The sequence below is a fragment of the Podarcis cretensis genome (genome assembly GCF_951804945.1).
Source record: "Podarcis cretensis genome assembly, chromosome: 16".
NCBI lineage: Eukaryota > Metazoa > Chordata > Lepidosauria > Squamata > Lacertidae > Podarcis > Podarcis cretensis.
In genome coordinates, this window is record NC_137186.1 from 5,129,257 (window position 1) to 5,147,658 (window position 18,402).

The following is an 18,402-nucleotide window of genomic DNA, read 5'->3' on the forward strand; positions in this document are numbered from 1 at the left end:
CGTCTGCGATTGCACTGCGGCCACCGGAAAACTTCCAGCTGCCGGCGGGACAGAGAACTCGAGTTTCTGGTTTCAACAGACGCAAGGCTTTAGCGCCTGTGACAAAAAAGGGGAAACTAGGAAGCAGGTGGGCTTATTATGGGTTGGAACACATTTTCCCCAAAGCTGCAGCCCTCCAGGTGTTCAAAGGATTTCCTTTTGCGCATCCTGAATCGGCTGCCTTTTGACTCAGTTTGACAGCTTGCACTGTGAGAGAGAAAAGCTTCTCTCTGCCTTTGCCACAGTTTGTTGCGTCTCCTCTGCCCTGCCCTTTCTTTCAAAGGCCGCAAACCTTCCTCATGGGGGGGGGTCACTCCACTCCCCTAGATCATTTCGGTGGCCCTTTTCTGGACCTTTAAGAGCTCTACAGTATCATTTTTGAGGCGAGGTGATTCGAACCACACGCAGCATCCCAAGTGTATTCTGTGTGTAGATTTATATAAATATGTGATGAGTTGCGGAGTTTTTTACGGGGCTTGCAGTTTTTGTATGTATTTATTTGCACCCCTCTCTTCCGCCAAAGAGGCTTCCAGACTGTCTTACGTACATGGAGAATAAGTCAGTCCCTACCTGAAGGCTTACAATTCTAAACCATTCAACTACGAACCTCATTACAAAAAACGGCCATCAGTTTGGATGGATTTGGATTACATGACTTGATGGGAGCCGAGGCCTTTTAGTCCTTATGGCTGAATGTCTACCATAGCCATGAATGGGTTCATAAACTCCTTCCCAACAAATACTTCCCAGCAGCCAGTATCAAAATTATATCATGCGGTCTGAAAAATTGAATTTTGCCATCTGGTGCTTTTAAATGACTGAGTCACTCTCCAAGGAAAATCCCTCTTTCCCCCCTTTTTAAAAAAAGTGTTGAGCCCCAAATGTTAGCTGCTTTCATTCCTATTTAACTAGAATCTTATTTTAAGGAGATGGGCAGCTTCCTTTGACCCGACAGGTACCAGCTGCCAATGCAAGGATGCCACATTCTAGCTGAGCAGGGGCAAAGCCAAGGGTTCAAGGTCCTGTGAAGTCAGAAGGCAAGCAGAACCTAAGATCAGCTTCCTTTCATAGAAAGCCGACTTATTCTGTTGCACAGGGCTCTGGCAGGAATCATGGTTCGCAGCCGAGTGGTTAGTTAAACAAGCCAGCCTCGTAACCCATGTCTGAAGTTGCCTTGTTTTGAAACTGAGCAGAGCATAAGTCCGCATTCCTGGTTTGTGCAATGAGGGAAACTTTTAGCAGATTGCAAAAAATTTGGTCGGAACTTCCTAGAGCGCTTCAGAAACTAACCAGGATAAGTCAGTGCCCCAAGGAACCTAAGTACCCCAGAAACTTAGCCTCAGGAGACATTTGCATAAACTTTTTATATATACATATCTTGGAATCTTTAGTGTAAGCCAGGAACCCTGGTTTGTGAGAGAGGGAAATATACATTTAATGCTCGGATCCAGAGGGAAGGAGTGAAGGCAGTGGATTCAAATGACAAGAAATAAGATTCTGGCTAAACATCAGGGAGAATTTTCTAACAGCAAGAATCATAGAGTTGGAAGAGACCACAAGGGCCATCGAGTCCAACCTCCTGCCAAGCAGGAAACTGAGCTGTTGGCAACAGTGGAACCGACTCAGAAGCTGGTGGATGCTCCTCGCCTTCATTGCTGGACGATGGACCAAATGACCCCCAACTCTTCAGTTCTCTGTTTCTATGAAATCAGAGCTTTGAGACACTTGTGATGAAGCAGTATATAAATAGCCTAAATGGATTAAAAAAACTAAGCTTGTTTTAATTTTACTGGAGGCCAGGGAAGTTTTCTGCAGCTGGGCAAGTGCAGAAAACTCCATCATTTTCATAGCCGATGGGTACTGCTGCTCCTGCAAAACTTCCTTAGCTGATGAGCCCAGATGTTCTGGTGAGGCAGCTGTGCTTCTGCAGGAAACACCGAAAGCAGCCAACTTGGGGACCCTCGGCTGTCAAGCGGCAAATTAGCAGCGATGCAGAGCACAAGAGGTTTATGCAAATATCATGCAAATGACCGGGCAGAGGGCCACAAATTGGCAAGTGCAGGAAGATATTTAATATTTGAGATAAAGTCCCCGGCAAGAGGGGCTGCTTGGCTGGGTGATGGAAACAAAGGGTAGATTTCTGTGTGATGCAATGATTCTTTCTCCCGCCAGAGGGCACATGCCACATTGAATAAGGGAGGCTGGGCTGCCTTGTGTTGCATTTTGCTCAGATTCTCAGGAAATTTAATATCGCGGTCCGTGCCAGTGCAGAATTGTGTCTGCGTTGTCCCAACGCTGCTCCTCAAGTTCGCCTTTTCAAAACCCTCTAGCATGAAACGGACACACAAACACCCTTTCAGTTTTTTTATCATTTTTCTTGTTATTGCTAATGATTTGGTTATGACAAGGAGTTGCAGGGGGGGGGGAAATCACATACAAACTTGAGCTGCAGTGAAACAGGGTCTCGGCCCCCTCCCCTCATACTTTCCTATATGGGGGAAATCAATAGTGACAGGTTCAGGCGAGGTCCTTTGTCTTGGGGGTTTTGCAGGGAGGAGGCAAGAGGAGATTTTGATTGCTGGTCTGCACAACTTCCCGACTTCTTTTAAGCAAGTCTGCTCATGGTGTGCCTTGGAGAAGCTGCAAAGAAATGGGGGAAATAAAATACAGTGGTGCCCCGCAAGACGAACGCCTCGCAAGACTGAAAACCCGCAAGACGAAAGGGTTTTCCGTTTTGGAGGCGCTTCGCAAAACGAATTTCCCTATGGGCTTGCTTCGCAAGACGAGATGTCTTGCGAGTTTTTCCGACTTTTTTTCCCTCCCCCCCCCCTTTTTCTAAGCCGCTTATCAGCTGATCCACTAAGCCGATAAGCCGCTAATAGCGCTAATCCGCTAAGCCGTCAATGGGCTTGCTTCACAAGACGAAAAAACCGCTAGACGAAGAGAATCGCGGAACGGATTCTTTTCGTCTTGCGAGGCACCACTGTATTTTTAAAGAAGAGGTGGGCTCAACAAGTCCTGTCTATTAGGAAATGCATCCCCTGTTGTGTTAGTGTGCGATGCTAGACCCTGTTCTGCCAAAGGGCTCTTGTGACGTAAACTCTCCCTTTTCCAACTAAAGGGCGCCTTTGATGCCAGAAGGCTTCTGTGTGCAATCCTGCGTCTACTTTAATCATTTTTTAAATCTTGATCCAAATTCTTTTGGGTGTGTATGTGCAAACTGGCTCCCCAAACCAGGGATTAGCCTTCCTTGGACTAGAGGAACTTTTGGCATCGTCAAAAATTTGGCATTTACAAACTACATTGGTCGGATTTGTACTGGGAGAGAGAGATCTGGGCATCTCTACCAGCTTTTCTCAACCTGTGGAACCCCAGATGTTGTTGAACTACAACTCCCATCACCCCTAGCTAGCAAGGCCAGAACTCAGGGATGATGGGAGTTGTAGTCCAACAACATCTGGGGACCCACAGGTTGAGAACCACTGTATGGGGAACCTTCGGCCCTCCAGCTGTTGCCGAACTACAACTCCCATCAGCCCTAGCAAGCATTGGCCCAGTGGCCAGGGTTGCTGCTGGGACTTCTAGTTCAAATCTTGCTTCTCGCTCCTAAATCAGATATACAGACCTCTCTCTGTCTTTCCCCCACCCCTCTGACAGAGGTACGGTCTGTACAGTCCACTCCAGCGGCAGCTTTCCACCCTAGGTAAAGGTAAAGGGACCCCTGACCATTAGGTCCAGTCGTGACCGACTCTGGGATTGCGGCGCTCATCTCGCTTTATTGGCCGAGGGAGCCGGCATACAGCTTCCAGGTCATGTGGCCAGCATGACTAAGCCGCTTCTGGCAAACCAGAGCAGCACACGGAAACACCGTTTACCTTTCCGCTGGAGTGGTACCTATTTATCTACTTGCACTTTTTAAAGTTCTTTCGAACTGCTAGGTTGGCAGGAGCAGGGACCGAGCAACGGGAGCTCACCTCATCACGGGGATTCGAACCTCCGACCTTCTGATTGGCAAGTCCTAGGCTCTGTGGTTTAACCCACAGCGCCACCCGCGTCCCTGCTTTCCGCCCTACTTACGTGCAAAACTGTTGACCAGGTAGGTGGGCTTGTTGCTACACAGCAGGGTGGTGAGGCTGCCCAGCGATGCAGTCCCCACGATCTGCACCTCCGAGGTGATTCCCAGCGTGGCATTTTTCTGCAACAGGACAAGAAATAGAGCCGGCAAAAGCAGGTTTGACAACTGCTCCATACAATGTTTTCGCTTCATGCTCTCAATATAACTCAAGTTACGTACAATTGCATTTTAAGGTTCCATCTTACCGAATTTCTAATGTGTTTCCTAATATATTCTGCTGTTTTCTTACACTTCAATCCCCGCTGTGGTCTTCACATACGGGAAGTCACTTTTTATAAAAACTTGAAATGGTTTTCAGTCTTCTTTAAAAAGGTAAAGGGTCCATTAGGTCCAGTTGTGGCCAACTTGGGTTGCGACGCTCATCTCGCTTTATTGGCCGAGGGAGCCAGCATACAGCTTCCAGGTCATGTGGCCAGCATGACTAAGCCGCTTCTGGCGAACCAGAGCAGCACATGGAAACGCCATTTCCTTCCCGCTGGAGGGGTACCTATTTATCTACTTGCACTTTGAGGTGCTTTCAAACTGCTAGGTGGGCAGGAGCAGGGACCGAGCACTGGGAGCTCACCCCATTGCGGGGATTTGAACCGCCAACCTTTTGATCGGCAAGTCCTAGGCTCTGTGGTTTAACCCACAGCGCCACCCGCGTCCCATCAGTCTTCTTTAAAACATTCTACATTTGTATCTTTTATCAGTGCCGTCAATTTTGCCATCTCTGCGTATTCCAAGATTTTCACCAACCATTCTTCCTCTGGGTGTGTGTTCTCTCCTGCTTCTATTTCTGTACACACAGAATCCTTGCTGTTTCTGTATTCACACACACTCTCAGTCCTTTAATAGGACAGCACCGATCTCTGGGACTCCCTGCTTATTGACTTTAGTGTTTTTTTACCGTTTTGGTTTAGCTGCTCCAACCTTGCTACTTAACTGTTAGGTATACTTGTCCTTAAACGTGCTGCAAACTTCCTTCTGACTTCACAGCCACAACCAGCCCTCTGAGCACCTGTGGGTGTTGTATTTGCAACTCAAGATGATACTTCATGCATCTGAAGAAGGAGACCCCAGTCCACAAGTCTTGAAGCTGGAAGCAAGGCTCTTCGGATCCCTAACCCCCACCCAAAATAAACCTTGAAGGATGAGTTATCCCCTTTTTCTGGCTCTTAGTTGGCACCTTTTTAGTTAAACTGCAGTCTGTTGTCAGATGAAATAGCTCTAAGCCTGCAACCCCCGCTAGGCCTGTTTACCTGGTAGTAAAAATCTTTGAACAAGTGGGGCTTGCTTCAGAGCAAACATGCACAGGGTCTGTGCTGTTGAATCGCTTTTAACCGGCTGGTATCATTTGTTAGTTTATATAACAACAGTTGTATACTGATATTCGTTCAAGGGGGGGGGGGGGAATCAGAGCAGTTTCCAGCAGTAACACATAAAACCGTACAGTTAAAACCGTATACATAAAACCAGATAACTATTACCGAATTACTATTCAACAAGTTTCCATAAGGATAAAAATCTATAAAGTAAAAAATGTATTTATGTATAAAATAACAAACTGCTACTGATCATGTTTGCATTAATTATGTCTAAAAGAACAGTTCAAAGGCAGGGGATGACCCATGTTTGCGTTGTTTTGAGATGCTGCATTTAATTATATGTCAGCGTTTCTTTCAGAACCATGAGGACCGGAATCTTAGAATTACTTTTAAGGAAAGGGCCGCAGCTCAGCGGCAGAGCCGATGCCTCGAAAACAGATGGTCCTGGGTTCAGTTTCCCAAGATGGACCTTTGCTATAAGGCAGTTCCCTCTGTTCCTGTTCAAATCAGCCCTGTCCTCAAAACACTGAGGACTAGGATCTTGCTTTGCTTTCAGGGTAAGGGCCGTAACTCCAAGCCACATGCCCTGTGTGCCTAGAACTGCCCCCAGGACACCTGCCGATCCTCACCAAGACAGCTTGGAAGTACGCCTCCAGTTCCTGGCAGGAGGGTAGTGGTTCGGACACCTCCATCTTTCGGGCCACACACCCTTCTGGCTGGCCATGGTACACCATCAAGTGCTGTGGGGGGAGAGAGAGGGGGCAGAGAGGTAGCATCTTGCAGAGGAAGCCCCCAAACCCTGAATCCCACACTCCCCCCTGTCCCCAGGTCTGATTTTACGGCACTCGGGTCGTTCAGCTGGCTATTGTTTCTGCTACATCTCCGATCCATTTTGCAAAGGTTATTCGTGTTCTCAGCTCTCTCTTTTTAATGGTGTTACGTTAATGTAGGCTATACATTTCAAATAAATAAAGGAGATACTCCCATGCTCTTAAGAGAACCTCAGGGTGGTCTAATTAACTCTAATGCACTTTGGATACCTTAAAACTTAGAGATCACAGCAAACTATGTCAAGTTCTTAAAGAAATGGGAGTGCCTGATCACCTCATCTGTCTCCTGAGAAATCTTTATGTGGGACAAGAAGCTACAGTTAGAACTGGATATTGAATAACTGATTGGTTCAAAATTGGGAAAGGAGTACGACAAGGCTGTATATTGTCTCCCTGCTTATTTAACTTATATGCAGAATTCATCATGTGAAAGGCTGGGCTGGATGAATCCCTAGCCAGATTAAGATCGCCTGAAGAAAGATCAACAACCTCAGATATGCAGATGACACAACCTTGATGGCAGAAAGTGAGGAGGAATTAAAGAACCTTTTAATGAGGGTGAAAGAGGAGAGCGCAAAATATGGTCTGAAGCTCAACATCAAAAAAACAAAGATCATGGCAACTGGTTCCATCACCTCCTGGCAAATAGAAGGAGAAGAAATGGAGGCAGTGAGAGATTTTACTTTCTTGGGTTCCATGATCACTGCAGATGGTGACAGCAGACATGAAATTAAAAGACACCTGCTTCTTGGGAGAAAAGCAATGACAAACCTAGACAGCATCTTAAAAAGCAGAGACACCAACAAAGGTCCGTATAGTGAAAGCTGTGGTTTTCCCAGTAGTGATGTATGGAAGTGAGAGCTGGGCCATAAAGAAGGCTGATCGCCAAAGAATGGATGCTTTTGAATTATGGTGCTGGAGGAGACTCTTGAGAGTCCCATGGACTGCAAGAAGATCTACCTCTCCATTCTGAAGGAAATCAGCCCTGAGTGCTCACTGGAAGGGCAGATCCTGAAGCTGAGGCTCCAGTACTTTGGCCACCTCATGAGAAGAGAAGACTCCCTGGAAAAGACCCTGATGTTGGGAAAGATGGAGGGCACAAGAAGAAGGGGACGACAGAGGATGAGATGGTTGGATAGTGTTCTTGAGGCTACCAGCATGAGTTTGAGCACACTGCGGGAGGCAGTGGAAGACAGGCGTGCCTGGCGTGCTCTGGTCCAGGGGGTCACAAAGAGTCGGACACGACTAAACGACTAAACAACAACAACAAACTTAGAGAGACCTTGCAAAGCTGCTTACCCAGACAATACTTTCTCTCTCTCTCTCTCTCTCTCTCTCTCTCTCTCTCTCTCTCTCACACACACACACACACACACACACACACTTAGGGGAATGGCAGTAGCTCAGTGAAAGAGCTGGCATATTTGCTTGGCATGCAAGAGGTTCCCGGTCCAATCGCCAGTATCTCCAGAAAAACCTCCCTACCTGAAGCCCTGGGCAGCTGCTGTCAGTCGTTGTAGATAGATCCACCACCGGACTGACTCAAAGCAGCTTTCTATGTTCTTAAATCCACCTTAGTGCGGTTCAGTGACTGCTAACGCACTTACAGGACAACTTAAGGAGACCCCATTGGGAGAGAAAAACAGCAACACTGTCCCCATAGCCTCTTGCGACACTAATTCTGGCCCTACTGGCAATTCTGCAACTCACGTTTCTCAAGTCGCAGGTGATCCCTGGAGCCACGCCTTGTTCGCCCAGTTCGCTGAGCGCCAACAAGAGAGACGCTTCGTTCTGGACGTTGACTTGGGGAGGGAGAAAGCTGAAGGCGTCTCTCTGCCAAGAAAGGAAGCGGGGGGGGGGGGAAAGATTGAAATGTTGCTGCCCTGGCTGAAGGTGGCGGAAGGCAGAACGTGCGGGATTTAGACCACCAGGACTTCCACCGATGAAAGCAGAAGGCAGGCGCTGTCTCCATCATCGCCTGTCCTCCGTAATAATCTCTCAAAGGACCTGTTGATGGAATTCTACCATTGTACTGTTGAGAGTGTATTAACTTATGGTCTGTGTGTGTGGTTTGGGAGCTGCACAGCCAGGGAAAAAACAATGCTGTCCAGGGTTGTAAAGACTGCGGAGAGAATAATTGGGTGCACTTTTCGCACCTTGGATCAAATCTACGCTTCCAGGTGCCATAAGAAAGCTGCAGAGATAGCGCAGGATAGTGCGCACCCCGGAAATGATCTCTTTCAGCTTCTGCCTTCTGGAAGAAGGTCCAGGGTTATAAAGACTAGGACTAGCCACCTGAGAAACAGTTTCTACCCAAATGCTATTTTGGTTTTAAACGCAGTGTAAGGTAGACTCTGTGGGAGTATATGGTGGTGCCTCTGGTTACAAACTTAATTAGTTCTGGAGGTCTGTTCTTAACCTGAAACTGTTCTTAATCTGAGGTACCACTTTAGCTAATGGGGCCTCCCTCTGCTGCTGCACCGCCATCACACAATTGCTGTTCTCATCCTGAAGCAAAGTTCTTAACCCGAGGTACTATTTCTGGGTTAGTGGAGTCTGTAACCTGAGGTACCACTGTATTGTATTTAATTATGGGGTATTTTTAGGGGGTTAACCAGGCTGCGATAGCTGGGATAGCAGGCTTGTTGGCTTTTGAATGTCTGATATAGGTTTTTTTCAATTTCGTTGTTCTGTATGGGACAATGACAATAAAGATTATGGTATCGTATCGTACCTGGACGCAGTCCGCCCGCCCGAGGTAGGTGGCCAGCAGGACTCCCACGATGCTGATGCTGAGAGCTGAGACAGCGCCCACCATCAGAATCACCAGCTTGCGGTTCGAGGCGACAGGAGGCTCTGCCAGCTCAAGGCTGGAGTGGAGAGTCTGAACAAAAAATGGGGAAGGGGGTGAGAAGAGAGAGAGAAAGAAAGAAAAATAGGGTGATGGCATCTAGCAGCACCTGAAATCCCTTTTCTAAAATCTGCGACATGTCAGCCTGTTTCCGCATTTGCACTCTGCACATGCTTAAGGGTGCTCTCGTCGCGCTGGAGCCCCAAAGATTTAAAAAAATTGGCAGGTCGATAACCGTACGCATTCCCACTCTGGGCGTTTCAACCCCACCCCCTAGCAAGGCAGCAGGCAGAAATCCCACCAGTGCAGCTTCTCTCCCCGCCACTGCGCACGCCAACCACACAAGGCTGGAAAGAGCTTCCCCTGATGGACTCCTGCCTGCTGAGCAGCAGTTAAAGGAACGGGAGACCCAATGGGGAGTTTAAAAAATGAGGTGGCCTTCCCCCCACTCACTTCTAAAGTGAACTACTTACGTAGGGTGGGCTCTTGAGGTGCAGCCCCGCCGGCCACGATTCGGGTTTCTTGTCCTCACTCACCATTTTCTCTTCCCCGACAGCAGGGCTGAACGGATCCAGACTTTGGCTTCTTCGTAGGCATGTGAGATGCCAGCGGGAAGCTCTTATAAAGTCTCGGCTGCCTGGCACACAGCCCTGCCAAACAATAGCCCCTCTGTGCGCATCCAAGCTCTCGTGGGGGCACGGAATAAATTTTTGCCGCCTCTCCCCACCTTCTGCCCCCAAATACCTGCCGCCCAGCAAGGTGCAAAGGTCTTTTCCGTAGGGCTAGTTCTGTTTCCACTTGTAGGCTGAGGGTTGCATCCAGGCAAAGCGGGAGGAGACACCCTGAAATCAATGGATCTAAGTTAGTCACAGAATTCTGGATCTAGAGGGGAACCCTAAGGGACATCTAGACCAACCCCTGCAACTTCCCTTAATTTCAATGGGTGCGTTCTGAGTAGGACAAGCATTTGAAATGAACCTTCATCGTATTTTACGGTTAAAAAGGAACCCCGGCTGGGAAACCCAATCTCCTAGTGAGAAAATGTGGGCACACTCTGCTCATGCTCTGGTAGACACACTTCTTTTTTCATGCCTTGCTTGGACTCTAGTGTAGAGTGCAATACTGTGAATACCTTTAACCATGAGGACTAGAATCTTAAGCCTATTTTGAAGGGGACGGCTGTATCCCTCTGTGGCAGATCCCCGGCTTTGCATGCAGAACACCCCTGGTTTGATCTCTGGCGTCTCGAGTTGGGACTTGGACAACCCCCTTGCCCCAAACCCTGGAAAGCTGCTGCCAGCCAGTGTGGACAATATTGAGCTATATGGACCGCAATGGTCCGACTCAATGTAAGGCAGTCTGTCTATATGTCTCCTCTGTTCGAGTACACACATACACATGCCCCTCCATCCCTCATCCAGGCAAGCAAGAGGCATTGCAGGGGGGTTGGGCTGGATGACCTCTTGGGGGCCCCTTCCAACGCTACAATTCTTTGCTTCTTACTTCAAGAGCACAGATTGCTGTGCTGTTTTTTTTAAAGAAATTACCTTCAATAAAGTGACAGGTGGAACTGCAACTACTGCAGCTTCCTCCCCAGCGTGGCTGCCGTGTAACAGGCCGATATTCATCTGGTGAAGCCTCTCCCCCCTAATCCTTACATTCAGCAGGATGTGACCTGCTGCTGAATTTCCCCCCCGCTGTCATTCAAAAGCACGCAATAAAAGATGGCAACCTCGTGTTTTGCGGATGTTCTGATCTACACTTTAAAGGATAGTCAACCCTTTATTCCAGGAGCCCTCTGAGAGGCGGCAGAAGTCGGGGGGTGGTGGTGGGGGTGACCGAGGAAAGGAGACTTCGTTCCTCCAGCCAAAAGCCTTCTGGCTTGCGGCCGACTCTCTCAGGTTCCACCACCTGACATGCCGGGAAGAAAAGGCCCTTTTGAAAGAGAGGCCGAGGCTCCCCCGATAACCTCGCTCTTGAAAACGGAGCAGACCGAGGCACAGACGAGGCCCTGTTTTCGGGAGAAACCGCCGCATCACTCGATCGGCTCGGAAAACATCCAAGCGAAAGGCCTTGGGTCTCGGGCAGGGCAGCGGGGTGGAAAGAGACTGATTTCGGAGGCGCATAAAAGCAAGATTGTTTACAAGCTGGTGCACCCCAGTCGCAGCGACAGGGCAGCGATGGAGAAGTGGACGGCGGGAGATGAAAATCACTTGGCTCCCCTTGGCAGGGAGGGAGGACAAAGGACAATGACTCCCGGATGAAAGGCAACGGGGAGGCCTTGAGGACGCTGCATGCTTTAACTTGTTGGTCGCTGTTGTGATAGGAATTTTGAGGTCTTAGATATACTGTCTTGAGCCGCATAGAGGTAGACAGACAACCAGTGGTCTGACTCGGAAGCTTCCTATATCAGAACTGAAATGAAAAATTTAAGGTCATTTATATATAACAGGTAAAGGGACCCTGACCATTAGGTCCAGTCGTGGCTGACTCTGGGGTTGCGGCGCTCATCTCACTTTATTGGCCAAGGGAGCCGGCGTACAGCTTCCGGGTCATGTGGCCAGCATGACTAAGCCGCTTCTGGCAAAACACAGCAGCGCACGGAAACACCGTTTACCTTCCCGCCGGAGTGGTACCTATTTATCTACTTGCACTTTGACATGCTTTTGAACTGCTAGGTTGGCAGGACCAGGGACCGAGCAACGGGAGTTCACCCCGTCGCAGGGATTCGAACTGCCGACCTTCTGATTGGCAAGTCCTAGGCTCTGTGGTTTAACCCACAGAGCCACCCGCATCCCTTTTGTATATAATAAATGTTCATAAATGTACCAACCAAGCACGTACACAGATATGTGGACCACATGTCTGGAGCAGCACAGGAAGACAGTCCTGAAACCATTTTGACTCCCAAACTAACCAAATTTCTCTGCAAGGAGGGAGGGAGGTGAGGGAACCTACCCGTTGTCTCCGGAAGTGGGTAATCACCATCTCAAATAAATGGCCAAACTACCAGGAAAGGCAATCAGATAAGGCATTATCAGATAACCTGACAGACGAGATAAGCAACACACTCAGATTTCTGCTGTAGACTGCCTTCTCTGAAATGTAGGTATGATGTATCTGGGGTGGTGGTCTTGGGTTACATCCCTTCGGTGATGTATGTTGTATGGAGGGGTGGTCTTGAGCTCCAGGGCAGGGAATTTAAAATGTCTATAAGGGCAGGCACACCTTGGTTCGGGGTCCTCCTCCTTTCCTGCGTGAGAGGGGAGCACCCTGTTGCAACAGATCCATAAAGATCAGGCTTACTAGCTGCTTTGCTTCTCAATATTCTCTGGTTAGCCTCTGTTATTTTCTCCTACCGATGGAGAACCTACAAAGGACTCTATAAGGGTTATTAGTGTCCCCCATAAGAGAATAAGGGCAGATTTTGTTTACCACAGAACCCTGAGGACTAAAATTTTGCTGAGCATGTAGCTCTGTCAAATACCATTCCCAGGATTTTGGGGGAGGGTGCTTTAAATGTACAGAGCATACGCAGTCAGAGGCTCTTCCTGTCATATTCCTCTTTGGAAAGTTCCCTAGGCAAGGACCCTGTTGTTGTTGTTTAGTCGTTTAGTCGTGTCCGACTCTTTGTGACCCCCTGGACCAGAGCACGCCAGGCACTCCTGTCTTCCACTGCCTCCCGCAGTTTGGTCAAACTCATGCTGGTCTCTTCGAGAACACTGTCCCGCCATCTCGTCCTCCGTCGTCCCCTTCTCCTTGTGCCCTCCATCTTCCCCAACATCAGGGTCTTTTCCAGGACATCTTCTCTTCTCATGAGGTGGCCAAAATATTGGAGCCTCAGCTTCAGGATCTGTCCTTCCAGTAAGCACTCAGGGCTGATTTCCTTCAGAATGGAGAGGTTTGATCTTCTTGCAGTCCATGGGACTCTCAAGAGTCTCCTCCAGCACCAGAATTCAAAAGCATCCATTCTTCGGCGATCAGCCTTCTTTATGGTCCAGCTCTCACTTCTATACATCACTACTGGGAAAACCAGAGCTTTAACTATACGGACCTTTGTTGGTGTCTCTGCTTTTTAAGATGCTGTCTAGGTTTGTCATTGCTTTTCTCCCAAGAAAAAACCACGGATCACTGCCTTGCCGTGGCGAAGGGGCTTGAATAACTCAGAGAAGCTATGAGCTATGCCATGCAGGGCCACCCAAGATGGACAGGTCATAGTGGAGAGTTTTGACCAAACGTGATCCACCTGGAGGAGGAACTGGCAAGCCACTCCAGTATCCCTGCCAAGAAAACTCCATGGACAAAGACAACAGGCAAGGACTCTTGTTGTTGTTGTTTAGTCGTTTAGTCGCGTCCGACTCTTCGTGACCCCATGGACCAGAGAACGCCAGGCACTCCTGTCCTCCACTGCCCCCCGCAGCTTGGTCAGACTCATGCTGGTAACCTCGAAAACACTATCCAACCATCTCGTCCTCTGTCGCCCCCTTCTCCTTGTGCCCTCCATCTTTCCCAACATCAGGGTCTTTTCCAGGGAGTCTTCTCTTCTCATGAGGTGGCCAAAGTACTGGAGCCTCAGCTTCACAATCTGTCCTTCCAGTGAGCACTCAGGGCTGATTTCCTTCAGAATGGAGAGGTTTGATCTTCTTGCAGTCCATGGGACTCTCAAGAGTCTCCTCCAGCACCATAATTCAAAAGCATCAATTCTTCGGCGATCAGCCTTCTTTATGGTCCAGCTCTCACTTCCATACATCACTACTGGGAAAACCATAGCTTTAACTATACGGACCTTTGTTGGCAAGGTGATGTCTCTACTTCTCAAGATGCTGTCTAGGCCTGTCATTGCCCTTCTCCCAAGGAGCAGGCGTCTTTTAATTTCGTGGCTGCTGTCACCATCTGCAGTGATCATGGAGCCCAAGAAAGTAAAATCTCTCACTGCCTCCATTTCTTCCCCTTCTATTTGCCAGGAGGTGATGGGACCAGTAGCCATGATCTTCGTTTTTTTGATGTTGAGCTTCAGACCATATTTTGCACTCTCCTCTTTCACCCTCAATAAAAGGTTCTTTAATTCCTCCTCACTTTCTGCCATCAAGGTTGTGTCATCTGCATATCTGAGGTTGTTGATATTTCTTCCGGCAATCTTAATTCCAGCTAGGGATTCATCCAGCCCAGCCTTTCGCATGATGAATTCTGCATATAAGTTAAATAAGCAGGGAGACAAAATGCAGCCTTGTCGTACTCCTTTCCCAATTTTGAACCAGTCAGTTGTTCCATATCCAGTTCTAACTGTAGCTTCTTGTCCCACATAGAGATTTCTCAGGAGACAGATGAGGTGATCAGGCACTCCCATTTCTTTAAGAACTTGCCATAGTTTGCCATGGTCGACACAGTCAAAGGCTTTTGCATAGTCAATGAAGCAGAAGTAAATGTCTTTCTGGAACTCTCTAGCTTTCTCCATAATCCAGCGCATGTTTGCAATTTGGTCTCTGGTTCCTCTGCCTCTTCTAAATCCAGCTTGCACTTCTGGGAGTTCTCGGTCCACATACTGCTTGAGCCTTCCTTGTAGAATTTTAAGCATAACCTTGCTAGCGTGAGAAATTAGTGCAATTGTGCGATAGTTGGAGCATTCTTTGGCACTGCCCTTCTTTGGGATTGGGATGTAGACTGATCTTCTCCAATCTTCTGGCCACTGCTGAGTTTTCCAAACTTGCTGGCATATTGAGTGTAGCACCTTAACAGCATCATCTTTTAAAATTTTAAATAGTTCAGCTGGAATACCATCACTTCCACTGGCCTTGTTATTTGCAGTGCTTTCTAAGGCCCATTTGACTTCACTCTCCAGGATGTCTGGCTCAAGGTCAGCAACCACACTACCTGGGTAGTGGGCAAGGACTCTAGGCACTTCCATTGTTGCTGCGCTACAACTCCCAGCAGGTCTGTGCCATGCTGACCACTGGGAGTTATAGCTCAGCAACACATTCCAGGCTATAGGTGTCCCTACCAACCATGGTAGAAACATTATTAATAACAATAAAAAAATTAGGTTGTAATACCATTAATTAATATTAAATAACAACATGTCCTCAGTGGAGTTTGCAGTTGTGAAGGCGCAAGACCAAAGCTGGAAGGTTTGATCCAGATGTAAAAAAAATCAATTTGTCAGGCCCTGGGTTCAAATTTTCCATTATTACCCAGAATCCCTTGCGCCACTCCCCCAGAATGCTTCACTCACAGACCTTTTGGCCACTTTTCCCTCCCTCCCCCAGACTCCTTTGCGCGTCTCCATTTAAAGGCCACTATCCCAGAATCCCTTGCGGCACTGTTGATTTCCCTTCGTTCTCCCTCCTGCGAGGAGCGTTTGGACGGACGTTTGCTTTGGCCAATCGCCACCCAGCTCTTCGTCGTTCCTTCGCGCGTGCGACTATTAGAGGGCTCAGTCATTATTTTGAATGGCAAGAATACGGCCCGCCTTCCAAGAAGTGGCCTACCAATAGGAGAATGAGGTGAGAAGCCTGAGGCGGGGGCAACTCATTTGAGTGACACGGATTTCCCCCAATAAGCCTAAGCGCTGGTGGTTGGTTTGTTCGTTTTAAAAGGCACGAAGGACAGCCAATTAGAAGGTAGAGCGTGAGGCGCTAGTTCCCGCCCCCTGCAAGCCCCGCCCATCTCCATGCCGAATACTAATAGGTGGGAGGGTCTTGTCTGAGACGCGCCGCCTCAGCAAATGGGCACCTGCTGCCGTTTCTGTACTCCCTCAGGTGTCCAGCGAATTAAATTAAAGCCGAGCCTCCCTGAAGGCTCGCAGCCAATAGAAAGGCTTGTTTGGCGCCCAGCTGAGTGGCAAGCAGCCCTAGCCAATAGTTAGTTGGATATCTCGGAGAATGATAGATGCCTTAGCCAATAGACGCTGGCCGAAGGGAGGCTACCCCAGCTGGCTACATCTCTCCTCCTGGCTCGGCTTGGCAAAGCACCAAGTAGAGAGCGGATGAGGAGGGCGCGAACCACTTGAGCGGCAGGCCGCGCAGCCAGTAGGGCTGCCCAGCGAGCGGAACGCCTCCGACGAGGAACGAGTTCGGCGAAGGCGGAACGTCGCCTTTGACTGATAGCCCCCTTCGCCCAATGGCGGGCGAGGAGACCGGGAGTCTTCCTTGACCGACGTCCCGTTCGCCCAATGGAGCGCCAGGCAGCCGGGAGGTCATCCTCAGAGCGGCAAGCGGCCTCGCCAATGAGGGGACCCGGGGCCGGGCCGGAGCGGAGAAGCAGGAAGCGGCCGAGGAGGCGGAGGTCGCCCCGCAGTCGGGAGAGGGGCCTGGCGGGGAGCCTGAGGAGCCGCTGGGCGAGCTGCCCCTCTCCGAGACGGACGCGACGCCAGGCCGCTCCCGGGAGCCGGAGCCGAGCAGGTAGGCCCGAAAGGCCTTCCCCTTTAAGGGGGTGGGGCCTCGCCAGGCCCCGCCCGCCAGGCCTCCATTAAAGGGGTGGGGGCGCGGAGGGAGATTTAGGGGGGGCACCTCAAAATGGGGGGGGGGCTTCTGCATTGATGGGGTCGTGGGGGAGTAATGGGAAGGAGGGTCTGGGAGGGGGAGTATCTCAGCATAAATGGATGGGGGGGGGCTCCTCATGGATGGGGGGGGTCCTCATAAATAAACTGGGGAGGTTCTGGTATTTTTTGGGGGGGCATTTCAGTCCTGCTTTGAGGGGGTAGGAAATTGGGTGTGTGGAGTGGGGGTTCTTCCTCCTCCCTCCTGCAAAATATAGAGGAAAAGAGCAACCCCCCCCAATATGGGATGGATTTTTTTTGGGGGGGGGGCTGAAGACTTAAACTGTGGGTATGGGTGACCCCCCCACCAAGGTTGCTTCTCTGGGGGTTACAAGTGGGGGGAGATGCAGGACCGGCTGGTGGTTTTCATCCTTCAGTGGATATTAGCTTAAATAAACTGGGGAGGTTCTGGTATTTTTTTTGGGGGGGCATTTCAGTCCTGCTTTGAGGGGGTAGGAAATTGGGTGTGTGGAGGGGGGGTTCTTCCTCCTCCCTCCTGCAAAATATAGAGGAAAAGAGCAACCCCCCCCCAATATGGGATGGATTTTGGGGGGGGGGGGCTGAAGACTTAAAATGAGGGAAGGGGTGACCCCCCCCCACCAAGGTTGCTTCTCTGGGGGTTACAAGTGGGGGGAGATGCAGCACAGGCTGGTGGTTTTCATCCTTCAGTGGATAGTAACATAAATAAACTGGGGAGGTTCTGGTATTTTGGGGGGGCATTACCAGTCCTGCTTTGAGGGGGTCGGAAATAGGGTGTGTGGAGTGGGGTTCCTCCTCCCTCCTGCAAAATATAGAGGAAAAGAGCAACCCCCCCAATATGGGATGGATTTTTTTTGGGGGGGGCTGAAGACTTAAACTGTGGGAAGGGGTGACCCCCCAACAAAGCCCTCTGGGGCGGCAGTAGAGGGAAGGCAGAATAACATGGTGGTTCACCTCCTTCAGTGCATCTCGGTGTAAATAGATCCTTGGGGGGGGGACACCTCAAAATGGAGTGGGGCTGGTCCACTTCGGTCCTGTTTTGAAAGAGGAGGAAGTGGAGAAGAGGGTGGTGTTTTCTTATGTTTCCTACTCAACGAAAACAAACTTGGGGTGGAAAGGTGCTCACGATGGGTGGAAGGGTCCGTTTCAATATTGCTTTTGAGAGGTCAAGCAGATTTGGGGGAGGGGAGGAGGGAGATGGGTGTTGTCCCCCCCCCCCCCAACTCCAAAAATCCATGTATCTTAACAGAAAGCTGGAACTGCAAGGAGTGGGGAGGTTCTCAGACTGGAGGAGATGGGGGCATCTGAGTTTTGCTTTGAGAGGGAAAGAAGATGGGGTGCTCCCTCCTGAAAAAGCTGGGGGGTGGGAGAGATCTCAAAATGGGATGGTGGAGCTGGGCATGAAAATGATATTGAGAGCAGCGTGGGGAGATTGGTGCTCCCCTTCACACTGGCGAGGTGAGATCTAAAAAATCAGGGGGAGAAGGGAGTCCATCTCAATTCTCCTCTGAGAAGGCAGGGACAATCTGAGGTTTTGGGGAGGGATACTGCTTCTTCCTCCCCCCTTCCAAAAATGCATCTAGAGCAGGCAAGTCCAAAGTCCGTTTTGGGGGCCTAATCTGGCCCCTGTGACTGTTTATTTCCTGGGGTAAAATCCTAAAAAATCCTGAACAACTTCAACCCTAAAAAAAGCTCAACAACTTTGGTTGGCCCTCATGGCCCTTCAC

At 49.5% G+C, this 18,402-nt stretch overlaps 2 protein-coding genes across 9 annotated transcripts in view; one reads left to right on the plus strand and one right to left on the minus strand.

Annotated features, from left to right (window-relative positions):
* Positions 1–1,672: 1,672 nt before the first annotated feature.
* Positions 1,673–15,994, minus strand: LOC307205650 (uncharacterized protein). Of its 8 annotated transcripts, XM_079958309.1 has the most exons (9): positions 15,213–15,388; positions 11,319–11,577; positions 9,907–10,004; positions 9,636–9,812; positions 9,046–9,195; positions 8,022–8,144; positions 6,111–6,221; positions 4,117–4,234; positions 1,673–2,679 (listed from the first exon to the last, which is right to left on the minus strand). In XM_079958309.1, the coding sequence occupies exons 2-9, from the start codon at positions 11,524–11,526 to the stop codon at positions 2,645–2,647; spliced, it is 1,020 nt and encodes a 339-aa protein (XP_079814435.1). In that variant the 5' UTR covers positions 11,527–11,577; positions 15,213–15,388; the 3' UTR covers positions 1,673–2,644. The 8 variants fall into 8 exon arrangements, with proteins under 8 accessions (XP_079814435.1, XP_079814436.1, XP_079814442.1 ...); XM_079958316.1 differs by lacking the exons at positions 11,319–11,577; positions 15,213–15,388 and adding an exon at positions 15,892–15,994 and having other exon boundaries at positions 1,676–2,679; XM_079958310.1 differs by lacking the exons at positions 9,636–9,812; positions 11,319–11,577; positions 15,213–15,388 and adding an exon at positions 10,295–10,828 and having other exon boundaries at positions 1,674–2,679.
* Positions 15,995–16,315: 321 nt separating this feature from the next.
* Positions 16,316–18,402, plus strand: part of ZNF687 (zinc finger protein 687) — a 36,169-nt gene continuing 34,082 nt past the window's right edge. Inside the window, exon 1 of the mRNA XM_079957908.1 lies at positions 16,316–16,559. Coding sequence (XP_079814034.1) covers positions 16,331–16,559 — 229 coding nt within the window. The 5' untranslated portion in view covers positions 16,316–16,330. The remainder of the gene's footprint in view (positions 16,560–18,402) is intronic.

What these genes read in the sequence shown, in the direction of transcription:
- LOC307205650 (XM_079958309.1), bottom strand. Translation starts at nt 11,526, where the DNA reads ATGCGGCTCAAGACAGTATATCTAAGACCTCAAAATTCCTATCACAAC. An exon ending in GGCGGGCGGACTGCGTCCAG is followed by an intron (nt 8,145 to 9,045) that starts GTACGATACGAT and finishes CTTTCTTGGCAG; the next exon opens with AGAGACGCCTTCAGCTTTCT. An exon ending in CCTGGTCAACAGTTTTGCAC is followed by an intron (nt 2,680 to 4,116) that starts GTAAGTAGGGCG and finishes ATTTCTTTGCAG; the next exon opens with CTTCTCCAAGGCACACCATG.